This window comes from Barbus barbus (assembly GCF_936440315.1).
Source record: "Barbus barbus genome assembly, chromosome: 31".
In the NCBI taxonomy this organism is placed as follows: Eukaryota; Metazoa; Chordata; class Actinopteri; order Cypriniformes; family Cyprinidae; genus Barbus; species Barbus barbus.
In genome coordinates this window covers 14,618,790-14,640,811 of record NC_136759.1, presented here as the reverse complement: position 1 = coordinate 14,640,811, position 22,022 = coordinate 14,618,790, and the positions used below count along the sequence as shown (strand labels likewise).

At 36.4% G+C, this 22,022-nt stretch overlaps 5 protein-coding genes across 12 annotated transcripts in view; 1 reads left to right on the top strand and 4 right to left on the bottom strand.

The window, feature by feature from the left end:
• Positions 1 to 1,497: 1,497 nt before the first annotated feature.
• On the bottom strand, positions 1,498 to 4,328 carry rad1 (RAD1 homolog (S. pombe)). 3 transcript variants are annotated; one of them, XM_079387839.1, is made up of 6 exons: positions 4,267 to 4,328; positions 3,214 to 3,427; positions 3,022 to 3,130; positions 2,679 to 2,937; positions 1,884 to 1,982; positions 1,498 to 1,700 (listed from the first exon to the last, which is right to left on the bottom strand). In XM_079387839.1, the coding sequence occupies exons 2-6, from the start codon at positions 3,406 to 3,408 to the stop codon at positions 1,523 to 1,525; spliced, it is 840 nt and encodes a 279-aa protein (XP_079243965.1). In that variant the 5' UTR covers positions 3,409 to 3,427; positions 4,267 to 4,328; the 3' UTR covers positions 1,498 to 1,522. The 3 variants fall into 3 exon arrangements, with proteins under 3 accessions (XP_079243965.1, XP_079243966.1, XP_079243964.1); XM_079387840.1 differs by having other exon boundaries at positions 4,226 to 4,306; XM_079387838.1 differs by having other exon boundaries at positions 4,125 to 4,278.
• Positions 4,329 to 4,564: 236 nt separating this feature from the next.
• ift20 (intraflagellar transport 20 homolog (Chlamydomonas)) lies at positions 4,565 to 6,896 on the top strand. 2 transcript variants are annotated; one of them, XM_079387822.1, is made up of 5 exons: positions 4,565 to 4,648; positions 5,137 to 5,302; positions 5,427 to 5,512; positions 5,594 to 5,697; positions 6,199 to 6,896. In XM_079387822.1, exons 2-5 carry the CDS (start codon positions 5,176 to 5,178, stop codon positions 6,278 to 6,280), a joined length of 399 nt encoding a protein of 132 aa, XP_079243948.1. In that variant the 5' UTR covers positions 4,565 to 4,648; positions 5,137 to 5,175; the 3' UTR covers positions 6,281 to 6,896. The 2 variants fall into 2 exon arrangements, with proteins under 2 accessions (XP_079243948.1, XP_079243949.1); XM_079387823.1 differs by having other exon boundaries at positions 4,604 to 4,648; positions 4,811 to 5,302.
• On the bottom strand, positions 6,774 to 7,932 carry tmem97 (transmembrane protein 97). The gene is made up of 3 exons (XM_079387821.1): positions 7,723 to 7,932; positions 7,483 to 7,627; positions 6,774 to 7,335 (listed from the first exon to the last, which is right to left on the bottom strand). The coding sequence occupies exons 1-3, from the start codon at positions 7,834 to 7,836 to the stop codon at positions 7,061 to 7,063; spliced, it is 534 nt and encodes a 177-aa protein (XP_079243947.1). The 5' UTR covers positions 7,837 to 7,932; the 3' UTR covers positions 6,774 to 7,060.
• A 225-nt stretch (positions 7,933 to 8,157) lies between these two features.
• On the bottom strand, positions 8,158 to 12,072 carry LOC306851061 (fibroblast growth factor receptor homolog 1). 2 transcript variants are annotated; one of them, XM_079387110.1, is made up of 12 exons: positions 11,926 to 12,072; positions 11,683 to 11,777; positions 11,348 to 11,435; positions 10,959 to 11,157; positions 10,676 to 10,814; positions 10,473 to 10,571; positions 9,810 to 9,970; positions 9,550 to 9,687; positions 9,368 to 9,479; positions 9,185 to 9,284; positions 8,818 to 8,917; positions 8,158 to 8,732 (listed from the first exon to the last, which is right to left on the bottom strand). In XM_079387110.1, exons 2-12 carry the CDS (start codon positions 11,717 to 11,719, stop codon positions 8,682 to 8,684), a joined length of 1,224 nt encoding a protein of 407 aa, XP_079243236.1. In that variant the 5' UTR covers positions 11,720 to 11,777; positions 11,926 to 12,072; the 3' UTR covers positions 8,158 to 8,681. The 2 variants fall into 2 exon arrangements, with proteins under 2 accessions (XP_079243236.1, XP_079243237.1); XM_079387111.1 differs by lacking the exon at positions 11,926 to 12,072 and having other exon boundaries at positions 8,264 to 8,732; positions 11,683 to 11,831.
• Positions 12,073 to 12,474: 402 nt separating this feature from the next.
• LOC306851633 (ubiquitin carboxyl-terminal hydrolase 32-like) overlaps positions 12,475 to 22,022 on the bottom strand; it is a 52,228-nt gene continuing 42,680 nt past the window's right edge. For 2 of the 4 annotated variants that reach the window (XR_013782525.1, XR_013782526.1), the window contains exons 26-35: positions 21,128 to 21,324; positions 20,863 to 21,047; positions 19,761 to 19,847; positions 19,547 to 19,667; positions 18,845 to 19,036; positions 17,641 to 17,884; positions 17,142 to 17,563; positions 16,957 to 17,049; positions 14,256 to 14,761; positions 12,475 to 13,236 (exon numbers count right to left, since the gene is read on the bottom strand). Coding sequence is in view for 2 of the 4 variants with exons in the window: in XM_079388022.1 (XP_079244148.1) it covers positions 14,588 to 14,761; positions 16,957 to 17,049; positions 17,142 to 17,563; positions 17,641 to 17,884; positions 18,845 to 19,036; positions 19,547 to 19,667; positions 19,761 to 19,847; positions 20,863 to 21,047; positions 21,128 to 21,324 (1,715 nt within the window). In the remaining 2 variants the exon portion in view is untranslated. Of the gene's footprint in view, positions 14,762 to 16,956; positions 17,050 to 17,141; positions 17,564 to 17,640; positions 17,885 to 18,844; positions 19,037 to 19,546; positions 19,668 to 19,760; positions 19,848 to 20,862; positions 21,048 to 21,127; positions 21,325 to 22,022 lie in introns of all 4 variants that reach the window. The other 2 variants (XM_079388022.1, XM_079388021.1) reach the window with 1 other exon arrangement.

Genomic DNA, 22,022 nt, shown 5'->3' with positions numbered 1-22,022 from the left:
GATGCATGCGTGTGGTGCTGGTGACACCGAGCTGGCCTTCTGACGTAGAACCCATATGTGCTGAGCCTTGTTTGCAAGAGGAATGCACACAAGGTTGAACCCCTGATGCCACGTGGACTATTTTAACGATGTCCTTACTACCTTTCTGGGTCTTGAAAGTGGTAGTTGCATTGCTGTCTATGGAGGGTCAGAAAGCTTTGGTATTTCATCAAAATTATCTTAATTCGTGTTCCAAAGATGAACAAAGGTCTTACAGGTTTGGAACGACATGAGGGTAATGAGAGTAATTAAAGACAGAATTTTTATTTTTGGGTGAACTATCTCTTTAAAAGACCTTTCAATAACTGCCACCATGTATAACGGCCTTGAAAACGTTTATTATGGGCAAAAAAGTCACCAAAACAGTGTTAGGTTGGCAGATGGAGAATTGCAGAATGCCTAAACTGCAAGAAATTGTTTTCTGTCAAGCAGAAAAGAATGGGTTTGTTGCACAGGATGTGAAAAATTAACTTGGCTGAAATATATAACAATAACTTGTGATGTAGCCTATACTACCATTCAATTCTTTTCAAATCCTGAAACCCTTATAAGGAAATACAATTCAAATTAAACCAAAGCTCTCTACAATTTGTTCAAAATATATTTAACGCTATTTAATAACAACTTTGGTTGTCTGCTGCAAGCTTCCATAAGCAGCTTGCATGTGGCACATACATCATGAGTGGCAGAAGTGCGGTTGTTTTGCTCCTGTAATGCTCCTCTGCCCGGAAACAGTGTTGCCTCGACAGCTGCGAGTGGAGAAGCGATTGGTCGCGAGGCGGCAGTTCTAGCATCGCGCGCTGTTCTGGGACTTTCTTTTAGGAGTGCGTGCGTCAACCAGCATCAACATCAAGCCGCTTTGCTTAACTACATGTTTGCCTTGCAACGCATTCGTGTAAATAAATAAATAAAATGAACATGCATTAAACATTTACATGTTTCAGACAATAGCTTCCACTGGCTGTGTTCTTTTAATTCAGAACACTGTAAATATTACGAGTCTTTTTATAAACCGACTATTACAGACATATGTCATGCTAAAAATTAGTTTGGGAACATTACTAATTTATATATATATATATATATATATATATTTATTTAAATTCAGCTTCTAATCGTATGTTCAATAAAACTGTATGTGTGTGTGTGTGTATATATATATATATATATAGGCTCAAACTGAGACATGTCTATCTTCTATACCAATTAAACATATTGTATCGGCCTCCTAATATTATATTAATATTACAACAGCCTAATTAGCATTTCTCTGCTGCCCCCTGCCGAACACACAGAGTATTGTCTCAAATTCAATACAAAACCCAGAAGTTTTTCCCCTCCCGACCATTTCTAACTATAATAAACTTCTAATAAAGTATAGAAATAATTATGATTTATGAAATATTAATATAAATCAGAATCAGATTAATGAACCAACTGGTCAGTGCACACTAAATGTCAAACAAAACAAAAACTTTCCAGTTTATTCTTCTTCTACTTCTTCATCCGGGCAGCAATAATATTCCACAAAACAAATCTGGCCGTCATCATTCCTCACAAGATACTGTAGAGAGAGGAAGCCTCGACTGTCAGTTCTCACTGAGACTTTACAGGACAGAGCCAAGGCCTTTGTAGAGGGTTTCAACAGGGACATCTTGTACCTTTGAGAATAAACAAGAAAAAATAAACCTCAGTGACTCTTTATTGCTCGTTTACCACTTACAAGCGAATGCCTCAGAAGTACAACTATAAGCAGCTCATAAGGCTGTTGTTATAAGTCTGAATTTACATATACAGAGCTATGAATGATGGGTAATGCAGTCTAAAACGTAAGTTCCTCCTACCTGTTGGTCTGGATTTTAGTACACTGGAAGAGCTCCATCATGTCTGAGTCTTTGGGATAATCATAATGAGCATTTCCAGAATTCCCGAATGTGGATAATCTAGGGTTCAAAGGAAATAAATGAAAGGTTTTGCCATTCAATTTGACACTACCACAATTTCTTTTTCCACTGTCAGCAATAGGCAAAATTAATAATCACATAAATGGAGTTGAAAATATTTATCAATTAGTTACAACTCCTTGATTCAATTATATATACAGTGCTACTGTTCAAAGTTTGAGGTCAGTCAAATTATTTCAGCAAGGATGCATCAAATGAATCAAAAGTGACAGTAAAGACACGTATACTACAAAAGATTCCTATTTCAAATAAATGCTGTTCTTATTTTAGTTTTCATCAAAGAATCCTGAAAAAAGTATTGAGCAGCACAGCTGTTTTCAACACTGATAATAATAAGAAATGTTTCTTGAGCAGCAAATCAGCATATTAGAATGATTTCTGAAGGATCATGTGACACTGAAGACTAGAGTAATGAGTTAATGACTGCTGGAAAGTCAGTGTTGCATCAGAATAATAAATTATATTTAAAATATACATTAAAATAGAAAACCGTTATTTGAAATTGTAATAATATTTCACAATATCAATGTTTTTACTGTATTTTTGGTCAAATGAATGCAGTACATAAGAGACTTCTTTACAAAACATTAGATAACCGACCCCAAACCTTTGAACTGTAGTGCAGGCAAACTGAAGAACAAACATGTTCATCTGTTGTGTACACTGTTACTGTACCTGAAGTAAGGATGGCTTGGTGACATAGTAATCTGCAGAACCTCACTGGTCATGTCAAGCTCAGAGAAAGCCTCTTTAAGACTGTCTGACTGCAGAATCACCTTGTTGGTTACATTTGTGCTGCAAAAGTCAAAGTCTATGGGCTCTTCCGGTTCCTGTGTATTAATCTTGCATACGGTGACCACACCACCTTCCTCCAGGAACAAGGTCAGTGGATATCCATAGCCATTGTAGCACATTCTCAAGGCGGTGCACACACCTTAAGGGTAAAATAAAAGACAGGAATTAGTTTTTTTAATTCATTTTCCCAAAAAACTGACTGGATCATCATTGTGATACACACCTGGGACTGTGCTTCCCCCAAAGATAGTAAGGCAGTCCAGAAGAACGGTCAAGTTAACCTGAAATCCAACTGTATCTTGTTTGATTATGTATTCTTGAAAGATGTCAGCCTGAGGAATCAGACACACAAATTGATTAACCCAACTTCTGTCAACCCAACCTGTAAATCTAGACACTGTCCTCCAACACTAACCTGAATGAATGCATTGGCTTGAAGGCATTTGGAGTCCTCAACAGTGACTTTTAACCCATTCTGTGTTGCATTGAAGATGGCATGGTCCCTGAGAGAGATGGCTTTCAGGATGTTGGACAGATTCCTTGCGTTATCCAAACTGGCTATCAGAATGTACTGGTCAATGTCTGCTTGGGACTGAGTTGACAGAGGCATGGTTCTGCGTTGTCAGAATCTGAAATAACATTTACACCTATAAATCCAACAGTCTCAAATTTGATGCATGAATTTCAATAATCTCTAAATGACCAAAATGATTAAAACTCTGCAGAAAAAAAAACTTGCTGTACAGGTGCTATCTTTTGTCTGATTTATCTTTCATACTTTTTAAATATGTAAGAGGCCTTTTAGTATAATAGCAAAAAAATGAATAAAAGCACAATAATAATAATAAAAAAATAAAATAAAAAAATAAAAATAAATGAAAGAAAATACTTTTATATTGTAATATTTCAAGATTAATATTTATTCTTTATTTCTTTTTAGGAAAAGTAGCAAATATGATACTTCAGGCTTTTGATTTACATTTATTTGTTCTCAAGCATCATTATATCATTATATTGCATTGCATTGTATGTTGCATCCCCACTATAATAACTACAGAGCTTTGATAATAATAATAAACTTTAAATATTATCTTACTAAGACAAATTATTGGTAGATACATTTAAAGTGTTATTAATTAATAACCTGCTATATTAATTTACAGTATATCAGAATATAAATCAATCGTTCCATTTAAAAATATATTATTCTGATTATTACTTCATGTCAGGCTTGACAGACAACTACTTCGTTGCTAACAAGCTGCAACTAAGTTAGCTGTTTACAAATACATTTATAATGACAGTAAGTTGAACCGGTTAACTTACTATTAGAGACGGTCAAATCTGGTGGTTAAAAGCGAACACTAAACATAAACAGCATATGTTTTGTATACGTTAAACCTAACAAGTATAAATATGAAATTTACATATTTTTTAGAGATTGGCGCCCTTAAGTGGTTCTGCTTACTCTTCTTCTGGTGTTTTTAACAGAGTTTAGTATCTCATCTGGTCCCTCGCACGCGCCGCTGTGGTCAGATGCGGATCTGCAGGAAGAGTTCGGGCCTCTACAACTTTAGGAGGGGTATTTGGTATAAAAAGTTAGGCATATATACAGTTTCAACTGTATTCTCTCATAATTAAAATTATAAATAAGTAGTTAAACTTATCACATCTATAATCATGCTTTCTTTCATTTTCAAAAATGTAAAATGTCAAAAATAAATATTGATAATGAGCCAGTACACCCCTCTCTCTCATCATGAGGTGGACCGGCCGTCCCCTGGCAGCCGAGACAGTCAGAGACGGTCAGTCAGTCCAGCAGAAGTGCCACATAATCAAACAAAAGTCAGGTAGGTTTGAAGTAGTCATTGGTCTGTTTTACTTTATTTAAATGTCTCGTTCAGTGTAATAATTTCAGGGGATAATTATGTGAATGTAATGTTATTTTTAACAATGTTTAGCAAGCTTCTGAATTTCCCAGCTGATCTGTTTTTGTTTATCTATCTCAATAGCAACCAGACCTTGCCAGCAACAAAGCGATATTTGTGAGCTGTAGCATTTTCCCCCTAGTATATTTAACGTTATTTAGACCAACTTTACGTGGTTTATGTAATGTAACGGAGTTGTAGTTATATGTAGTTCTAATTAACCAGCTAACTAGCTAATCGGTAAGCTAGCTTATTGTGATCTGGTGACATATGGGCACTGTGGACAATTAATTTTGTATGTGATTTTCGCCACTACTGGGTTGACAGTTTGAACGAAATGAAATTATGCACGTGTTCTTTCTTTTAAAATACATGTTTATATATTTCTGTGATTCTTTTTCTTTTTTAAGGTATTATCGAGTCTTAAAGCCAGGTTTAGGTCCTCGGTCATGGCTAAAGACCCGTTGGCAGAGGCTGGTCTTCATTTTGATGAACTCAATAAACTGCGAGTACTCGAGCCTGATGTGAGCCAGAAAACCATTGAGCTCAAAGAGGAATGTGAGGAATTTGTTGACAGTGAGTTTTTCATTTAGTTTTTTGATCTTATTGTGAAATGTATCCCTCATGTAGATTGAACAGCATTCTTTGCTTCATTCTCAGTACAGATCAATAATTTATGGATTCCCCCCCAAAAAAACAGATATCGGTCAGTTTCAGAAAATTATAGGTGGACTTATTGAACTTGTGGATGAGCTAGCAAAGGAAGCTGAAAATGAAAAAATGAAGGTATGTTCTTGCATTTTGCAATGAATAGTGGTGCATATGTGTGTTATGTTCATTTATATTACTTCTATTATTATTCTACAGGCTATAGGTGCAAGAAATTTGCTGAAATCAGTTGAAAAGCAACGGGAGGCTCAACAGCAACAGCTTCAGGCTCTGATTGCAGAAAAGAAAATGCAGTTGGAAAGGTAACCAGTCTTATTAGGCCTGTAATCAGACTGCACTCTTAAAGGAAAAGTTCATCCAAAAAATGAAAATTTGCTGACAATGTACTAACCCACAGGCCATCCGAGATGTAGATGAGTTTGTTTCTTCATCAGAACAGATTTTGGAGAAAACATCACTTGCTCACCAATGGATACTTTGCAGTAAATGGGTGCCGTCAGAATGAGAGTTCAAACAACTGCTTAAAAAGTCACAAGTAATCCTTAGACATATTTGTTTAGAGACTGTATTCACTTGTAAACTGTGCTTGATCTGTGTTTTTATCAACTGTTTGGACTATTATTCTGACGGCACCCATTCACTGCAGAGCATCCATTGGTGAGCTAATGATCTGTTATATTTCTCCAAATCTGTTTTAAGGAACAAACTTATCTACATCTCAGATGGCCTGAGTGTGACTAAATTTACATTTATTTTTTGAAGTAGTTCTTTAATTCTTGACTATAATATTGTTTGTTTTGCAGGTATCGAATAGAATATGAAGCTCTTCAAAAAGTTGAAGCAGAGCAAAATGAATTCATCGATCAGTTTATACTGCAGAAATAAGAGTGCTGTTTCCTCTTTCTGTTGGACAGGAAAAGTGATGCTATGCATCTTGATTTACAGTGACTTCTTAATAACTGCAGGGTCCCTAACTAGGTTAACTGAATTGACCAGTTATTAGGTGACAACAGACGTCTGTATCAGCCTCAACCTCCGACTCTAGTGTGTTAACATTGAGTACGTTTGCATGGTCAGTTCAAGGAGGCACATACTTGTAATCTTTCCAACCACAGATCATAATCTCAGATGAATGCTATTTATATGAACAAGTTATTTATACTATTTATATGAAAATTAGTTCGTAAATCGGATCTTTTTTACAGCAGGAAAATACAGTATTTGCATGTTACTGTAAATAATTCCATCATGAGACATCATCAGGTAAAATGTTTATTTTCTGAATGATTTGTATTTTAACTGCTGTTTGTGACTTGAACTCGTCCGGTTTTTTTCTCATATGCTCATGGGACCACAACCAAAATATTTTCCGTAAGTTATGGAAAACATAATTCATTTATTGTTTGTTTACACTAGCCGTTTAGATCATCAAGTGCGTAATCTCAATATTTGACTAAATACAATTTTGAAGAACATTTGAATAAAAATATATTTTGCATTTACATGTGTTGTCATCAGTAAACAAATTACCATGAGGTCAATTTACTTAAACTGGAAATAGAGTAAAAGCTGTACACAATGATCAAATATCCTTGCACATATTAAAATATTTAATCGCATTTAATTACTAGCAACAACTGAATACATAGAAGGGATGAACTGTATCTATCTTTGTTTCTTGGACTTTGAGGGAGCATTTCTTTTCGGAGAGGTTGAGTTATATGTTGAGCTGAAGAGCATGGTGAACAGTATCATGACAGGGATGATGAGGTACGGAGCATAAATGGACACCAGGGTCAGACGTTCTTGAAGAGTTTGGGGTCCCGGATGTGGCGCCAGAGGAAAGTTATTAAAAAGGACGTGACTTAAAATGGGGATTAGTGTGGTGGCCACATGAACAGAATAAATGATTGCTGGAGTCCTGATCCATTTGCATCCACCTATTAAATAGACAAATACATAAGCAGGAATAATGTGAACGTACGGACACAAGTGATTCACCACTAGATGTCACTGTTCTGCTATTTAACACATCTGATTTGACTAATTATTAACACAGGATCGAGTTTTAGTCGAACCCAACTGACCCTTGATGAAGGCGTATGCTGCAATTGGGAAAAAGGGCAGCTGAACGAGAGCCTCGCAGAATACAAAAGATTTGAACCACACAGGAGGGTCCATCATCATCGGATCCTTGAATTCAGCAGCATACCAGTGCAATAGGCTTTTCAGCTGTAAAGCAAGCACTCATATTTATTTACCATTATATGTAACCTAGATATTATATGGATGCATTAGTGAGCCTGCAGCACAAGGTGCAAACTTACCTTGGAAGGATATAGATGTTCAGGAAGCAAAGCCTGTAGATCAATCATGAGAGTTATTGGAATGTGGGACAAAAAGTAAAAGAAAAATATAATTTCTAAAGCGCGAAGAAACATTTTGGTGAGTGTTTTTGACAAGCTTTTCCCGTCAGTATTCCAGCAGTAGTAGTAGACGGCGTCAGTGGTCCGTGTAGAGTAGCGTGTTACTCCTCTGTCTCTGATTGGTCCTTCAACTCGGTCATATCTTAACTTTGTCATTCCATTGGTCCATCGGCTCGGTTGATTCCTGAAGTGGGCGGATTCCTGATTGCACATTGGCTCATGGAGCATAACCACAAGACTTACTAAATAGATGCTGCAGTTATTATTAAATGTATAACTAGGCATTAGCCACCAGTGTCATTAAAATAGATTAAATAAATGAAAGAAAGACACTTAAACATTATCCCACATTAAATTATTATGGATTTACAGTGACACCTTCATCAAACAATGACTGTTAAGTAAACATGACTACGTTGATTAATAAAATGACAATTATGAAAACTGATATCAAACTATTTTATTGTTAAATTATTTGGTGTTAAAAAAAAGCATGTTAATCACAACAAACACAGACTTTTTTTAGATGTTATTTTCAAAATAATCCTTGGAAACATGTCAAGAATACAGTCAGTTGGTCATCGTTAGAGTCGTTTAATGTCTTCCTGCTAACAAATGCAGCATGTTGCATTAAAACCTTAAATAAAATCATTGTTCAAAAAGTATGCCTGCACACAGTTAGGTGTTACATGAGAACAAAGATAAAACAATTTATACAAAAGTCTCATAGAATTTTAAAAACAACTAGTTATATACATTTATGCATTTAGCAGACGCTTTTATCCAAAGCGACTTACGTTGCATTCAAGTTACAGTTTTTACATTTTATCAGCTCTATATTATATATATATTTTTAAAATTCACTTTTCCTCTGCATTCATGATCCTTTGGTTGTCAACATCCACATAATCCTGCAACGTATTAGTAATGTTTTATCACTTATCTACAGGACAAAGGTAAAGCTGAAAAAGTAGATCAAGGACGAATATGACTCACCCCATCGCTCTCCACGACACTCTCCAGGATCTTGACAATGTCTGTAAACGAAGGTCTATTTGTGTATGGATCCATCCAGCAGTCTTGCATGATCTGTTCTCTAAATTAAAAAAAATAAATTAACTTTTGAAAACAAAAAAGCACCATATTTAAAATACTGGCAGAGCAGATTTTTTAAAATTAAATTTCTAATATATAGTTAATATATATCTTATTTTGTTTATATATATATATATATATATATATATATATATATATATATATATATATATATATATATATATATGTATGTATATATATATATATATATATATATGTATGTATAAGTAATTTTAAAAGAACAAAACGGAGTTAAATTGTCTCTAACATTTCCGGACGGCAGGTGTTGGGCACGGTATTCTTATATCCAGCACAGACACTATACACCACTTCCTCAGATGTGTTCAGACTTGGATAGGGCAAGGTGCCTGTGAAATACAAAATTCAATATTTGTTATTTATTCTTCAAAAATATTTAAGAAGTCAACCAAACATCTCAGATATTTCTCACCGAATGTCTGCATTTCCCACAGCACGATACCAAACGCCCAGATATCGCCCTTAAAGCTGTAGTAGTTGTTCCTGAAGTACTCTGGAGGATACCAGCGCAGCGGCACACGCTCCTATGAGATCACATTCATATCAGCGACATGAGCAATGAGGACGTGGGACGGACAAGTGCGATTAGTTCACCTTGTGTTGTTTTTTCTTGCTGCTGCGTCTGCTCCTCATACGGGTCAAGTCTCTGGCCAGGCCAAACTCTGCTACCTTGACCTCCCATGGGAATCGGCTCACCAGAATATTCCTTAAGGCAAGATCACAGTGCACCACCTGAATGATACAGAAAACGTTCAAAATCATTCTTTCCATTTACCATTCATGTTTATAGTGTAAATATGACTCTCTGTTTGTTTAACAGAACAGCTGTTTATGTTTGTGGCAGATGGTGATACCATTTTGGAGCGTAAGTGCTCCATGGCCAGGGCGATGTGGTAGGATGCGATGGTGAACTGGCTCTGCAGTTCAGGGTCACCAATTAGTTCATCCTTGTTTTTCTGAACAAAACTGCGCAGGGTTCCGTAGCTCATGAACTCCATGATCAGCAAATACGGCTCTGAGGAAAAAGACACTGTTTTGGTCACATGATGGAAACAACTATTTAGCGATATTTGTTAATGATGTCACAAATCGTGGCTTGTTGAAGAGAAAAATGTTGCTTTTATAATTGATCAGGCTTATAATTTTCACTTGGAGGATGATAAAATGGACATATATTTCCTATGTTTTAGAAAATAGTGACCACAAATTAATTCTTAATTTTTAGGATCTGTATCCATGAAAAATATATTTTTCCCCGTGTCGTAAGGGGCCATATTTTGAGATGAGATTATCACAGAGACTCGGGGGGAGCTCTTTTGATTTGGACCAGTAGACAACATCCTAAAAACCCAAGCAAATATTCAGAACACTTTAGCAACGTCCTGGCATCTATCACAACACTGTGTCAGTGAGTTTTGCACAGGCAAGACCTAATCTATATGTTACTGTCTAGCTGCAAGGATCCATTTAAGATTTATTAGAGTCATATAATACTGAAGCACAACAGCACAACCTACCTTCCGCTGTATTCCAGTCCAGCAGCTGCATCACATTTTTATGATAAACAAGCTTTCTCATAATAGACACCTCATTTTCCATCTGCTTTGAGGTGATACCTGCAAACAACAGCAGATCTGAACAACTGCTGGATCATTATGGAGACATTCACACATTTTGGTAAATGCATTTAATTAACAGAATTTAATTAGTCTTTTTCTACCTTCTTTTCCAATTTTGCAAGTGACCAGTGAATGGCCTCGACATGTGCCCCTCATTATCCTTGCTTTGTAGAAGACTCCTTCTCGACCTGCCTTTATAAGCTGAATAAGGTTTAGGTCTGCCTTTGTAAACCGAGGAACCTGAAGATCATTTGATGTTACATTGTTTAAGCATTGTTTACGTAAGTCTACCACATTTCATACTTGTTATGCCTTTTATATACATTTATAAATCTCATCAATAAATGTTTAATGTATTGAGTAAAATTTTTAGTAGTCGTAAACCTGTAGTGGAGGCTTCCAGGGAAATCTGCAGCTTGATTTAGTTGGTTTTCTCTGTAATGGGCTCTCTGTAGTACGGTCGGGCAGTTCAGGAATATCCGGGACATTGGGAGATGGAGGGGGAGAATCTTGGGAAGGAACCCGGGGGACAGACGGTCTCTTCAGCTTCAACTCCCGTATGACCTTCTTCATTGATCGATATCTGAGGAGAGAAACAGAAACTATATATATATCTATAAAATAGATTATATTATTATTATTTTTTAAATTACAAGTTTAAATAAATATTAAGAATTGTTATTAGATAAAAAACTTTGAGTTTAATCTAAAGATTTGTTAAAATTATATATAAAAAAAATATTTTTTAAATATATATAAATGTTAAAATATACTTGTTTAGGCAAAGGCATCCAAGTACAGCCATGAAGAAAACGGTAAAGGCATAGATGCAGATTAAAATGATGTGTCCGAAATCAAGTTCTGTAAAGGAAGAAAAAGAAGTTTTATGTGATGGCTATCAAATTAAAATAAAGTACAGTCTGTTTTCATATAGGCACATACAATATAACTTTGCTGTAAGTTTGTATAATTTATTCTGTTTAATTTGAAACGTAACATGCTGAAGCATGCATACGTTACATCATTCGATAAAAGCATATATATATATACACACACACCGTATACATATACACATATACACACATATACACAGAAAAGAAAAGCTTACTGGACTGGTTTGTATCAGGTGAACTGTCATTTGCCATAATGACACCAATATCATCACATGTTGTTTAAAAATCTGAACGAGATGTTTCATCAGAACTGAAAGAGAAAAAAAACGCAAGACAAATTCAAAGTGTTTTTTCTAAAATACTATACGCCATATACCTTAATTGTCAACCAAGCGAAGTCTCTTTAATTGTTTAAATGCGAGACCTGAAAAGCAAATGTGTTAAAGTTGTTTCGTCACCTTGTAGAGAAGACAATAAAAATAGCAGGTCCCCAGGCTGAACTCATCATGCAATGCACACCATTGTCTAACCTTCTTCTGCACGAGACAATACTGTGCGAGCATGCATGAAGACCACTTAGGCTAAGGTGCTCTTCAGAACAATAAGCCACAAATCTTCAGCAAATGTGGTTTAGAGAAGAATTCTATAAGTAGCACAGCATGCAAGTCGACGCACTTCCTGACTACAGCATGTTGGTCTCCAAATACATAAAGTGTGAAATACTGCACGACCCACAGTGTGCAAAAAGGTCTTGAGGTGCTTAATTTGTATATTTCATTCAAGGGAAATACTCTTGCAGGAAAATATTGTGTCAGGCACGTTGTAGAGACCTACAGAAGGTTAGTTTAAATGTCAAATGTGGCTTGAATTCAAGGAAGCAGGTCTGATTGATGGCAGTGGACTCTATAGAACCCTACAGGGGGAGGTGTGTGGTTTCCTCTTAGCTGCTGAAGGAAATCATCTGCTCACATCATTTGCCAGCAAATAAACACAGACGAGAAGAACATGCATTTGGCTGCATTTAATTTGTTTCTTGAATAATTGTTACAGATCAACAGTATCACTCCATATACAACTACAAGTACATTTGTACAGTTCATTTTCATTGGCATATTTACAAAACATTTATGTACATTAGTCAGTGCAATGTCAATTTTATTCTTTAAACAACACTTTACAAAATAAAGTTCATTAAATTAATACATCTCTAGCAGTTCATCAAAATTAATTTAACAAAATTAAGACTAACGACATGGACAAAGACACACATCAGTAGTTGATTGCACTACTTGAAAAGAGATATATTTGCCATTTTAATAAATTAACCCTGTATAAAAATGAAAACAAAAAAAATTCAGTGAATGTTTAAAACATGTTTGTGGTTTCAAAAACACTTGTTACTGTAATTGTAATTGCGCAAAGAGCCAATTTTAATTGGAGAATAGTGATATTATATTTTCATTTTGGATATCTATTTTTATTTTAACATTAAAATGCCTAAAAAATGTTTACAGTCCATATATCATATTTGCAATACTCGTTATGAGGATTAACAGTTGCCTTACAGTAATACAGCTGTGTTTAGTTCACAAACATTTCTTTTTTCGACAGGGATAAACCTTTCTTTGATGGCAAACATTTAGTTTGAATATCCATGACATGGAAATCGGAAAAGTACAGCAGCAAAATGGATGTTTGCAAATGATTCCCGGCAATTTCCAAGGGTTTAACGCCTCCTCACAGGAGGAGCTCGTTCAGTTGATGAGTTGCTGAAAAATAAGAGCCATTCAATATTTCAGACATCTTTTCACAGTGGTAATTAAGGTGGGCTCTTTTATCAAGAGTCACTGAAGAAATGCTACTAATAACATGGAACCCCCTCCGACACAGACGAACATTCAGCAGTTTAGTGAGAATGCTGTTCTCTAGAAGCAAAAGTGGTGAAATATTCCTCTGTGCTAATACTGTTCACACAACAGACCTCTTACGCTCTCGTCTAACAGTATGAAATGTTTCCCACACAATATGTACATGACCAGTTGAAAACTTTGGCTTGGACATGGTGAGAAAACATTGTCTAGATATGCATCTGATTGCTGTTTTTAGTCTCTGCGGTTAGCAGTATTGTGTGAAGCAAAAAATACAGTGGTAACAGGAAAGTGTGTAAAAAGCTGTGCATTTGTTGAGAGTACGTGGTTTGATCAGACTGCTGAGACTAAAGCTGTAAGCGAATGCATTTAGGCAAAGTGAACTACTGCATTAAAAAAAATCATTGATAAAAATAAATGTATAAAAAATTTAAAAGGAAAAAAAACAGAAACATTTACTCTTCTAAAGAGAAACGAAGCCTGAAAGTAACCATCTTAAATAAGATTTTAAACTAAAATCAACAAACATAGTATGTGCATAATTTGGCAGCGGAGGAGTGGGAGGATATTTTATTAATTGGTAGAAACATTTTTTTTTTAATTAAAGCGAATTTTGGATATAAAGTAGAAGTAATTTTAACTGCCCTCAGATGATATAATACTGTCACTGATTTTCTATGAACAGTTAGCCAACTGCAAAAGATGTGAGGTAGTGTATGGAACTTACTGAATAAAAACTAAATAAAAAAAAGAGTCAACTATGAGAAAACTAAGCCAACAAAAGCTTTAGAGAAACCTCTATAATTCATACCAATGCCATCTTCACCATCAATGTCCTAATTGAAACAATCTGCCGATTAGCATTCTAAATATTATCAATACAGAAGCATAGGCTCTTGTTACGTGATTTGTGGACTGACCTGTATGGGCTGGGATGTGAAAGAGCAGTTTTGTCTGTCTGATAATGGTGATTTCAAGGGATTGGCTAACAGTTATTTGTTTGCTTGGCAACAATCACATGATCGCTACAGTTCTCTCTGATTCACCCGTTCGCCCTCTCCCTCGTGCATCTGAAGTGTCAGGTACCTCTATTCTGAAAGCACAGTCAGCGGCGGTGTTGTGCCTTGTCGGCTAACTGATATTTTGTGCTTTCACAAATGATGGTCCTCTGGGGTGGCGCTGCGTTTCAGTTCTCATTGCACTGGCGTACTGACAGACCCCCCTAGTGTCTTTAATGTGGAAGAGCAGGGCATCACTGCAGCACACAGTACTTCTTGTAGTCAGATTCAAAGTCTTCGTCCATGCTAGTGGTGTCTGCCATCTTTTTGCCTTCTGTTTTTGGCAGAAACTGTGAGTAGTCCACTCCCTGTTGCTCGTAGAACAGGATGTACGCTGAATCTGTGTCAATCTCGTCCGAGTGAACTTCCTGAAGAGACGACAAGAAACAGTTTGTTTTAAATGTTGCGCAATACTTCTATGGTGTTGTCACGAAACCAGACTTGCAGTAGTCAACATGCAAGACAATGCAAGAGAAACTTCAGGAATATCAACTCCAACGTTAATACCACAGTACTTATAAAAAACACATTCTTTTTATTTTTCAACATTAATTTTATTTCATTTTTCAGTACTTTCAGCAGTCAACACCAATGCAAAGGAAATTCCAGAAATATGAATCCAATGTTGATACTAATTCAGGGGTTTTCAAACTGTGGGTCGCACAAAGCCACTTGGCGGCAGCTAAATGACACGCACACAGTTCCTAGGGCTGGGTGTTATACAAAGATTAATTACGAATTGCGATATTGCTCAGTGCGATTTTCGAATCGCAAAGGCCGGGATTTAAAACATGTGTTGTGTGTTTTGAAGCGTGGGCACGCACGAGTTGTAATAACAGTGAGTGTCTCAGAGCGACGGTTCATTATTAAAATGCTCGGTCCGCATTATTAATGAGAAGACACTCGCTCACTTCTGTGCTGTGTTCTGCATGAGATTGCATACACCGGGAAATTCAAATGTTGCGAAAACTGTTTCAGGTATGTTTATGTTCATGCATTTCTATCGTCTGTTTGAACTCGGCACTGTGTCTTTCCGAGAGATGTAAAGAGATTGCTGTTTTCGTTCCTTCATATGCATTTAATCCATAAACGGTCTGTAAAAAGCATTTCACATGTATGGGTTGAGCAGGGAACAAATGTGGGGTTAATTGTAACACTATACAAACATTTCCACATGCTAGCATAACAGAATTTACTAAATTTCCTATTATTTCCTTGCCATATCATCACTTTATAGAGAAGAAAATGTGCCAAAGTTAAAAAAAAATATTTTGAAGATAGCTGAACATTTATTTAACATCACAAAAGTACATTTCTGGCTTAAGTAAATTTGCCATTTTGGTTTTTAGTATTTATTTAAAATGAGACATCTGTTTATTATCTTTTTACAATTATTTCACAATTATTTTAATCTCCAAACTGTTTGAGACAATTCTGCTTCGCTTCTTATGCTTTGCTTAAAAAAAAAAAAAAAAAAAAAAAAAAAAAAAAAAAGTGTTGTGAAGGCATTTTCTGCGCTGAACCCCACACTGTAAAAAATTATCGTGATTTTAACGGTAAAAAACTGTGAAAATGCTACGGTAAAAACCTGTTACATGGTTAACGGAAAGTTCCTGTAAAATTTACAGGGAAAAACCGTAAACTTACGTTCCCAGAATTCCCTGCGTTCCATTTCAAATTCTGTTTGAATTTGACGTTTTTTCTTTGAAATAACTGTTTCTTCTTAGTTTTTTCTTATCGGTTATGTTTATTAGGGTGGTATGTTACATCTAATGTTGTTAAATTAATGTTTATAGCATATTTCAGTTTAATGAGTCTCACCATGATGGTGTTTAGTGCTTGTGTGAATCACACTGTGCACCTTCTGTAAATGCTATTATTTAAAAGTTGCTTGTGATGGACTTTGGCTCATCATGTGACTTTCTCATCATCACCTGCATTAGGTGGATATCAGTGTCTTTCAAAGGAACAAAACAGATTTCAGTACTTTAATAGGTTGGTATATTAAGATTATATCAGTTAAAGAAATTACGGTATTTAACTGTAAATTTAAGTTAAAACCGTAAAACCTAAAACGTTGCTACCGTATTTTTACGGTAGAATTCTGGCAACCACAGCTGCCAGTTTTTTACCGTAAATTTTACAAATTTTTTTTTACAGTGCGCGATGACAGCGTGGATTACAGTTCATAGCTGCACTGGAGTTTAGCGTGTTTTGAGGTTTTATGGACATATTTCATAGACTCATTAACGTCTGTAAATTAAGAAATTAAAAAGTAAATATTAGTAGTGAAATTTTAACATTACAATAACACTTATTTTAATTAAATTAAATGTTGAGCTTTCCAAATTCAGATGGTAATTGCTACGACAGTGTAGAAAGATTCTAGTCCCCAATTTTTTTATTTTAGTACTGACTTGACAGTGAAGTACTGATAGTTCTGATATCTCTACTTTGTTGAAGCATTTTCTATCTTTGCAAAAATACATTTTATATCTGTGCAATAAGAATGCAAAATAATGGAAACTGAGATGTCAAACAATAACGAGATTCAAGATCTTACCTTGCAGCTGCTGTCATTGTAACAGTACCACTTTTCATTGGGGTTTTTGGCATAAGTCACATAGTGCCCCCCTCCCATTATTCCTGAATGGCACTGAAAGAAAAACAATAATCACAGTGTCAGAGAAGCTGCTTACAAAAGCAATCACTACACAACAAATCATGTAGACAAGAAGAATCACTTACTGAGATTGCATATAAATTATACAGGGGCTCCAGGCAGATGTCATTTCTTTGGTGAGGGGTGTCCAGGTCTGCGCTGACCTCTGAGTGTCCATTACTCTGACTGCTGTCTTGTCCCAGTCCATTCACCATGATCACATCGCAGTCATTGCTTGAGGCGTCCAGTGACCAGGTTTCTTGTGTGTTTGCATCAGATGGCATCTGATTCTCCCCGTCCGTCACTGTGCCCTGCTCTGGCTCGGTCTCGCTCTCCTTGCTGCTGCTACAGGCTTCTAGGTTTTCTTTGCTGTTGCAGAGTCGATGTCGACTGCCCAGCTGGGGAAGACGGAGGCGCCCCGGTTTCCGTCCTGTATTCCTGGGGCTGCTGCCAGGGCTGCTGTTTTTGCTCAAAGGGCTGCCTACCCTCCTAATGGAGCACGGGGTGCCTGAAACAACAATGCAACGATTAGAGAATCTCATGAGATTCAAAAGGTCTGCACAAAGAGAAGAGAGAGAGACAGACCTCTGCCAGAGGTGGGAGGACTGGCCACAGTAGTAGTGGAGATGGAGGACACGGAGGAGTCTCCTCTCTCCAGCCTCTGGAGCTCCTCTACCAGGCATTCGCTCTGCAGGCTGCCCATGCTTTGAGACATCTCCCGTGGGGCCAGGAACGCACTAGGGTCAAAGCTCTCACGTGGAAACTTCACAATTTTCTGAGACTTAATCCAGCGACCATTGACAAACTGGAAGCGTTTCAAATGAACAATCTGAAAAAGCACATAGAAAAAAAATATTTCAGCCAAATGTAACAAAAAGCAACTTGCAATGATTATAATTTTTTATGCAATGCATGGTACATTTTGCTAAAATTACCTAAAAAAATTATATTGAAGAATTCATTTGCAAAAACCAATAAATACCACAAAAAAAAGAAAGAAAAAGAACTGTGCCATGCATTATTCTCCACATATAGCGCGATATGAAGCCTAAACATGTTTTGTCAAAAAAGCCGGTATTGTCCACTTTCAAAGCATTGCTAAGTTCAGGTTTTACAGCAGAAGTCAACAAGCACCCTTGTTGTTTGTGTACAGAAGCCGATAAGTCCATTTTAACGAATCAGTGCGCTGTATTCAGGTCAGATGACAAGGCTGCCAGTCACTTTGAAAAGATGCACTAGCTGAGAGGAGTTTCGTAAAAACTGACTAAAAGTGATCAAGGATGGATAATTTCAACGAACTTGATGAACCTGTGATTTCTTCTTCAGGGCGTAAAAGGAAAATCAAAGCTGAAACTTTTTCGCAGAACCTTGCAAAAACAGAGTGTTACAATGGTGAGGGAAAAGCTTCCTGTATTGTGTGTAATCACAAACATACAGTCAATGATCACAACAACAACGTTTGTCAGGCATCTACATTGCCATCTGATTTGTTTAAGATATTATTACTTCAAACAACCCAACTGCAGTTTGATTGATATTACTTGGAAAGCACAATAAAAAAAAACATGATTTCTCAAAATAAATAAAAAAGTTCTCTGGTTTTGCAAATGAACTCTTCACATTATTTTTTTTAGATTATTTAATATATAGATTTTTCTTGCTGGTCAAATTGCATGCACATTCTCGTTTAAACAAACATTTCAAAAACTGAGGTTTGCTTTTTCAAGAGACATGTGGTACATTTATTCCTACAGAAAAAGAGGAAACAGAAATAATTAGTGTTTCTGACCAGTACGGGAGGCAGCCTCCAGAGGTCCAGCTTCTTGGTGGCCAGGCGGTGGGTTTTACACTTGGAGCAGTAATAGAGCTCATCCTCTCCCAGCTCTTCTTCACTGGTAAAGGCTTTCAAACAGCTGTCCAGACTGATAGGCTCTGCCTGAGCACGCCGACTCTGCTCTACACTGGGATGCTCTTCCACTATCTGCCCACATAAACATTAGCAATTAACTACCTGACACACATTAATAGAATGAAATAACTACTCAAGAGGTCTGGACTACGAAAATAAATTTATAAGATTTTAATCAGAATCAGAATGAGCTTTATTGGCCAGGTATGTTTACACATACAAGGAATTTGTTATAGTGACAGAAGCTCCACAGTGCAACAAAAAGACAGCAACAGGACAGGGCACAGATAATAAAAGAATAAATAGGTAGCAGATCCAGAAAATAATTAATCATACAATATGCTTTTAATGGATTTCTCAACTGTGATTTGAGATAGAAGTGAATCTCTTCACAGGGAATGGCAGGACTGGCAGAGTAATCGTTGGGTTTAAGGGATATATTAAGTCCTGCGGTGCAGCATCAGACTGAATCCAGTAACAAAGACTTCAACCTTCACACAGGGACAAACCTTGAACTGACTGAAATCTCAATAGACTGGTTTTATGGCCTTTAAAATCTTTAAACATCCTTGTAAAACTCACCCTTTCCTGAGAGGTCTGGTAACGAAGGTGCAGAGCAGTGGGGTCCCAGTCCACAGCAATGTAGGCATTCCCCAAAGATGCTCTGTCTTCATTACAGTCCACTGTGCAGCCTCTGCAGAACCTGGCAAAGTCACAGAGAACCCTTGTCAGTCGCAACAACCCATGCTGCGGTATGAGATATGTGCCTGCACAACTGCTGAATTTAAAGCCTTACCTGTACCAGGGACACCAGGCACAGGAATTACCATCTTTCTGCACCACTCGCAGAGTGAAGGGGTACTGGTAGCCCAAACTGTCATCACTGGAAGAGAAAGTGTTAAGTTTATTTCAACTTAAAGTTACGATGTAAAATGAATAAGACATTTTTAAGATTCTGGACTATTTCCTAGGTCTAGGTCACCGCTGACTTTTTTAAACAAGCTAAAAAAACTAAGGAATTGTGAAATTTTCAATTATGATGATAATATTATAATTTGTAATGATTTGTATTAAATTACAAAAATGTAAAATTCACTAGTGATACTAGATGTTTTAATAAATTATCAGTACATTTGTCACCTGATGTTTTAGAGGGCTTTTTACTACTTTCTACTGACAAAAAAAAATAGAGAGAGGAGACAGGAAATAGGGATCCGGAAAAGACTGCATTAAAAACTAACTACTCAAACATTTAGTACATCTTTCTTATTATCAAAATATAGACTATCTCGCAAAAGTCTGGGGTCAGTAAAATGTTTTTTTTTAAAGAAATTAATACTTTAATTCAGCCCAGACACTTTAAATAGATAAAAAATGACAATATTTTGTAACACACCGTTCCTAAAATTTGTTTTTTCAGTTTAATGCTGTTCTTTCTATTGAACTTTTCATTCATTAAAGAATACTGAAAAAGGTAACATGCTTTCCGCAAAAATATTACACAGCACAACTGTTTTAATAATAATAGTAAGACATATTTCTTGAGCACCAAATCTGCATATTAGAATGAAATCTTAAGGATCATGTGACACTAAAGATGGGATAGAGTATTGGGTACTGAAAATTCAGCTTTGACATGACAGGGATAAATAAAAAATTACAAAAATGTATTTAAAATAGTAAACAGTTATTTTACATTGTAATAATATGGAACAATATTACATTTTTTTTAAAACAAATAAATACAGCCTTGGTGAGCATAAAAGACTTCTTTTAACAATTTTGCAGCCCCTAAATTTTTTAATCATGCTAGCGTTACTAGCGTAATTCAATCCTGTTTTAGCAAATATCCAAATCAATCATCAACATAATACTTGTCAGCTGCAGATGCCACTGACCAGTCTTGAGCATGGTTGCTGGCTTCCTGTGGGGGCAGAGGGCTGGCAAGTCGGGACACCTGGATCCACACGGCATCATACAGGTCCTTTTTACTCGTGTGAACTGTGCATGGCACAATCAGAGGCATACCGAACAGACTGGGCCTGTTCTTCTGAGAGGACAGGAAGTACAGCTCTGTCCGCATCTGAGGGGACAGACCTTGCACTTAGGATGCTTACAACCATCAAGTGAAGTCTAACAGTGAATATATCAGTAAATCCTCACCATCTTTCTGTGCATGGCAATGATGTAGCCAATGAAGGGGCTGTCTTGCACCGTAACGACATGGCCATTAGGTATACCATTGGCGAGGGGCTTCTCTGGGGTGCAGGGGACCACTGTGCTGGGCATGCCATTAGGAATCAGGCCAGACTTTCCAATGTGATTGTTCCCTGCTGTCCCATTAGCCACAGGTGGTTTTTCTAAAAGAGACATTTATGGGGAAATGACAAATAAGAGTGTCTAAGGTAAAGCGAAAAAGAAAGAAATAGTTGACCCAAAAATGAAAATTTGCTTAATATTTACACAACCTCAGCCGATCAAAGATGTAGATGAGTTTGTTTCTTCATCAGAATGGATTTGGAGAAATTTAGCATTACATCACTTGCTCACCAATGAATGGGTGCCGTCCAAACAGTTGAAAAAACATCACAATAATCCACAAGTAATCCAACTCCAGTCCATCAATTAACATCTTGTGAAGTGAAAAGCTGACATTTGTAATAAACAAATCTATTACTAATACTAACTTTAAACTGTTGTTTCTAACTAAAATACAAATCCTCTATCTATAATATCGCTTTCTCCAGTAACAGAATGGCCAGAAGTGACATTTTAGAGTTAAAAAGCCTAAATAATGGATGTGTTTCTTATAAACATGCAGCTTTTAGATTCAGAGGACATTAATTGATGGACTGAAGTCGTGTGGATTACTTGTGGATTATTGTAAGGTTTTTATCAGCTGTTTGGACCCCCATTCGCTGCAGAGGATCCATTGGTGAGTAAGTGATGTAATTGTTAAGTCACATTTCTCCAAACCTCAAATAAACAAACTCATCTAAATCTGGGTGCCCTTTGGGTGAGTAAATTTTCAGCAAATTTTCTTTTTTGGGTCAACTAT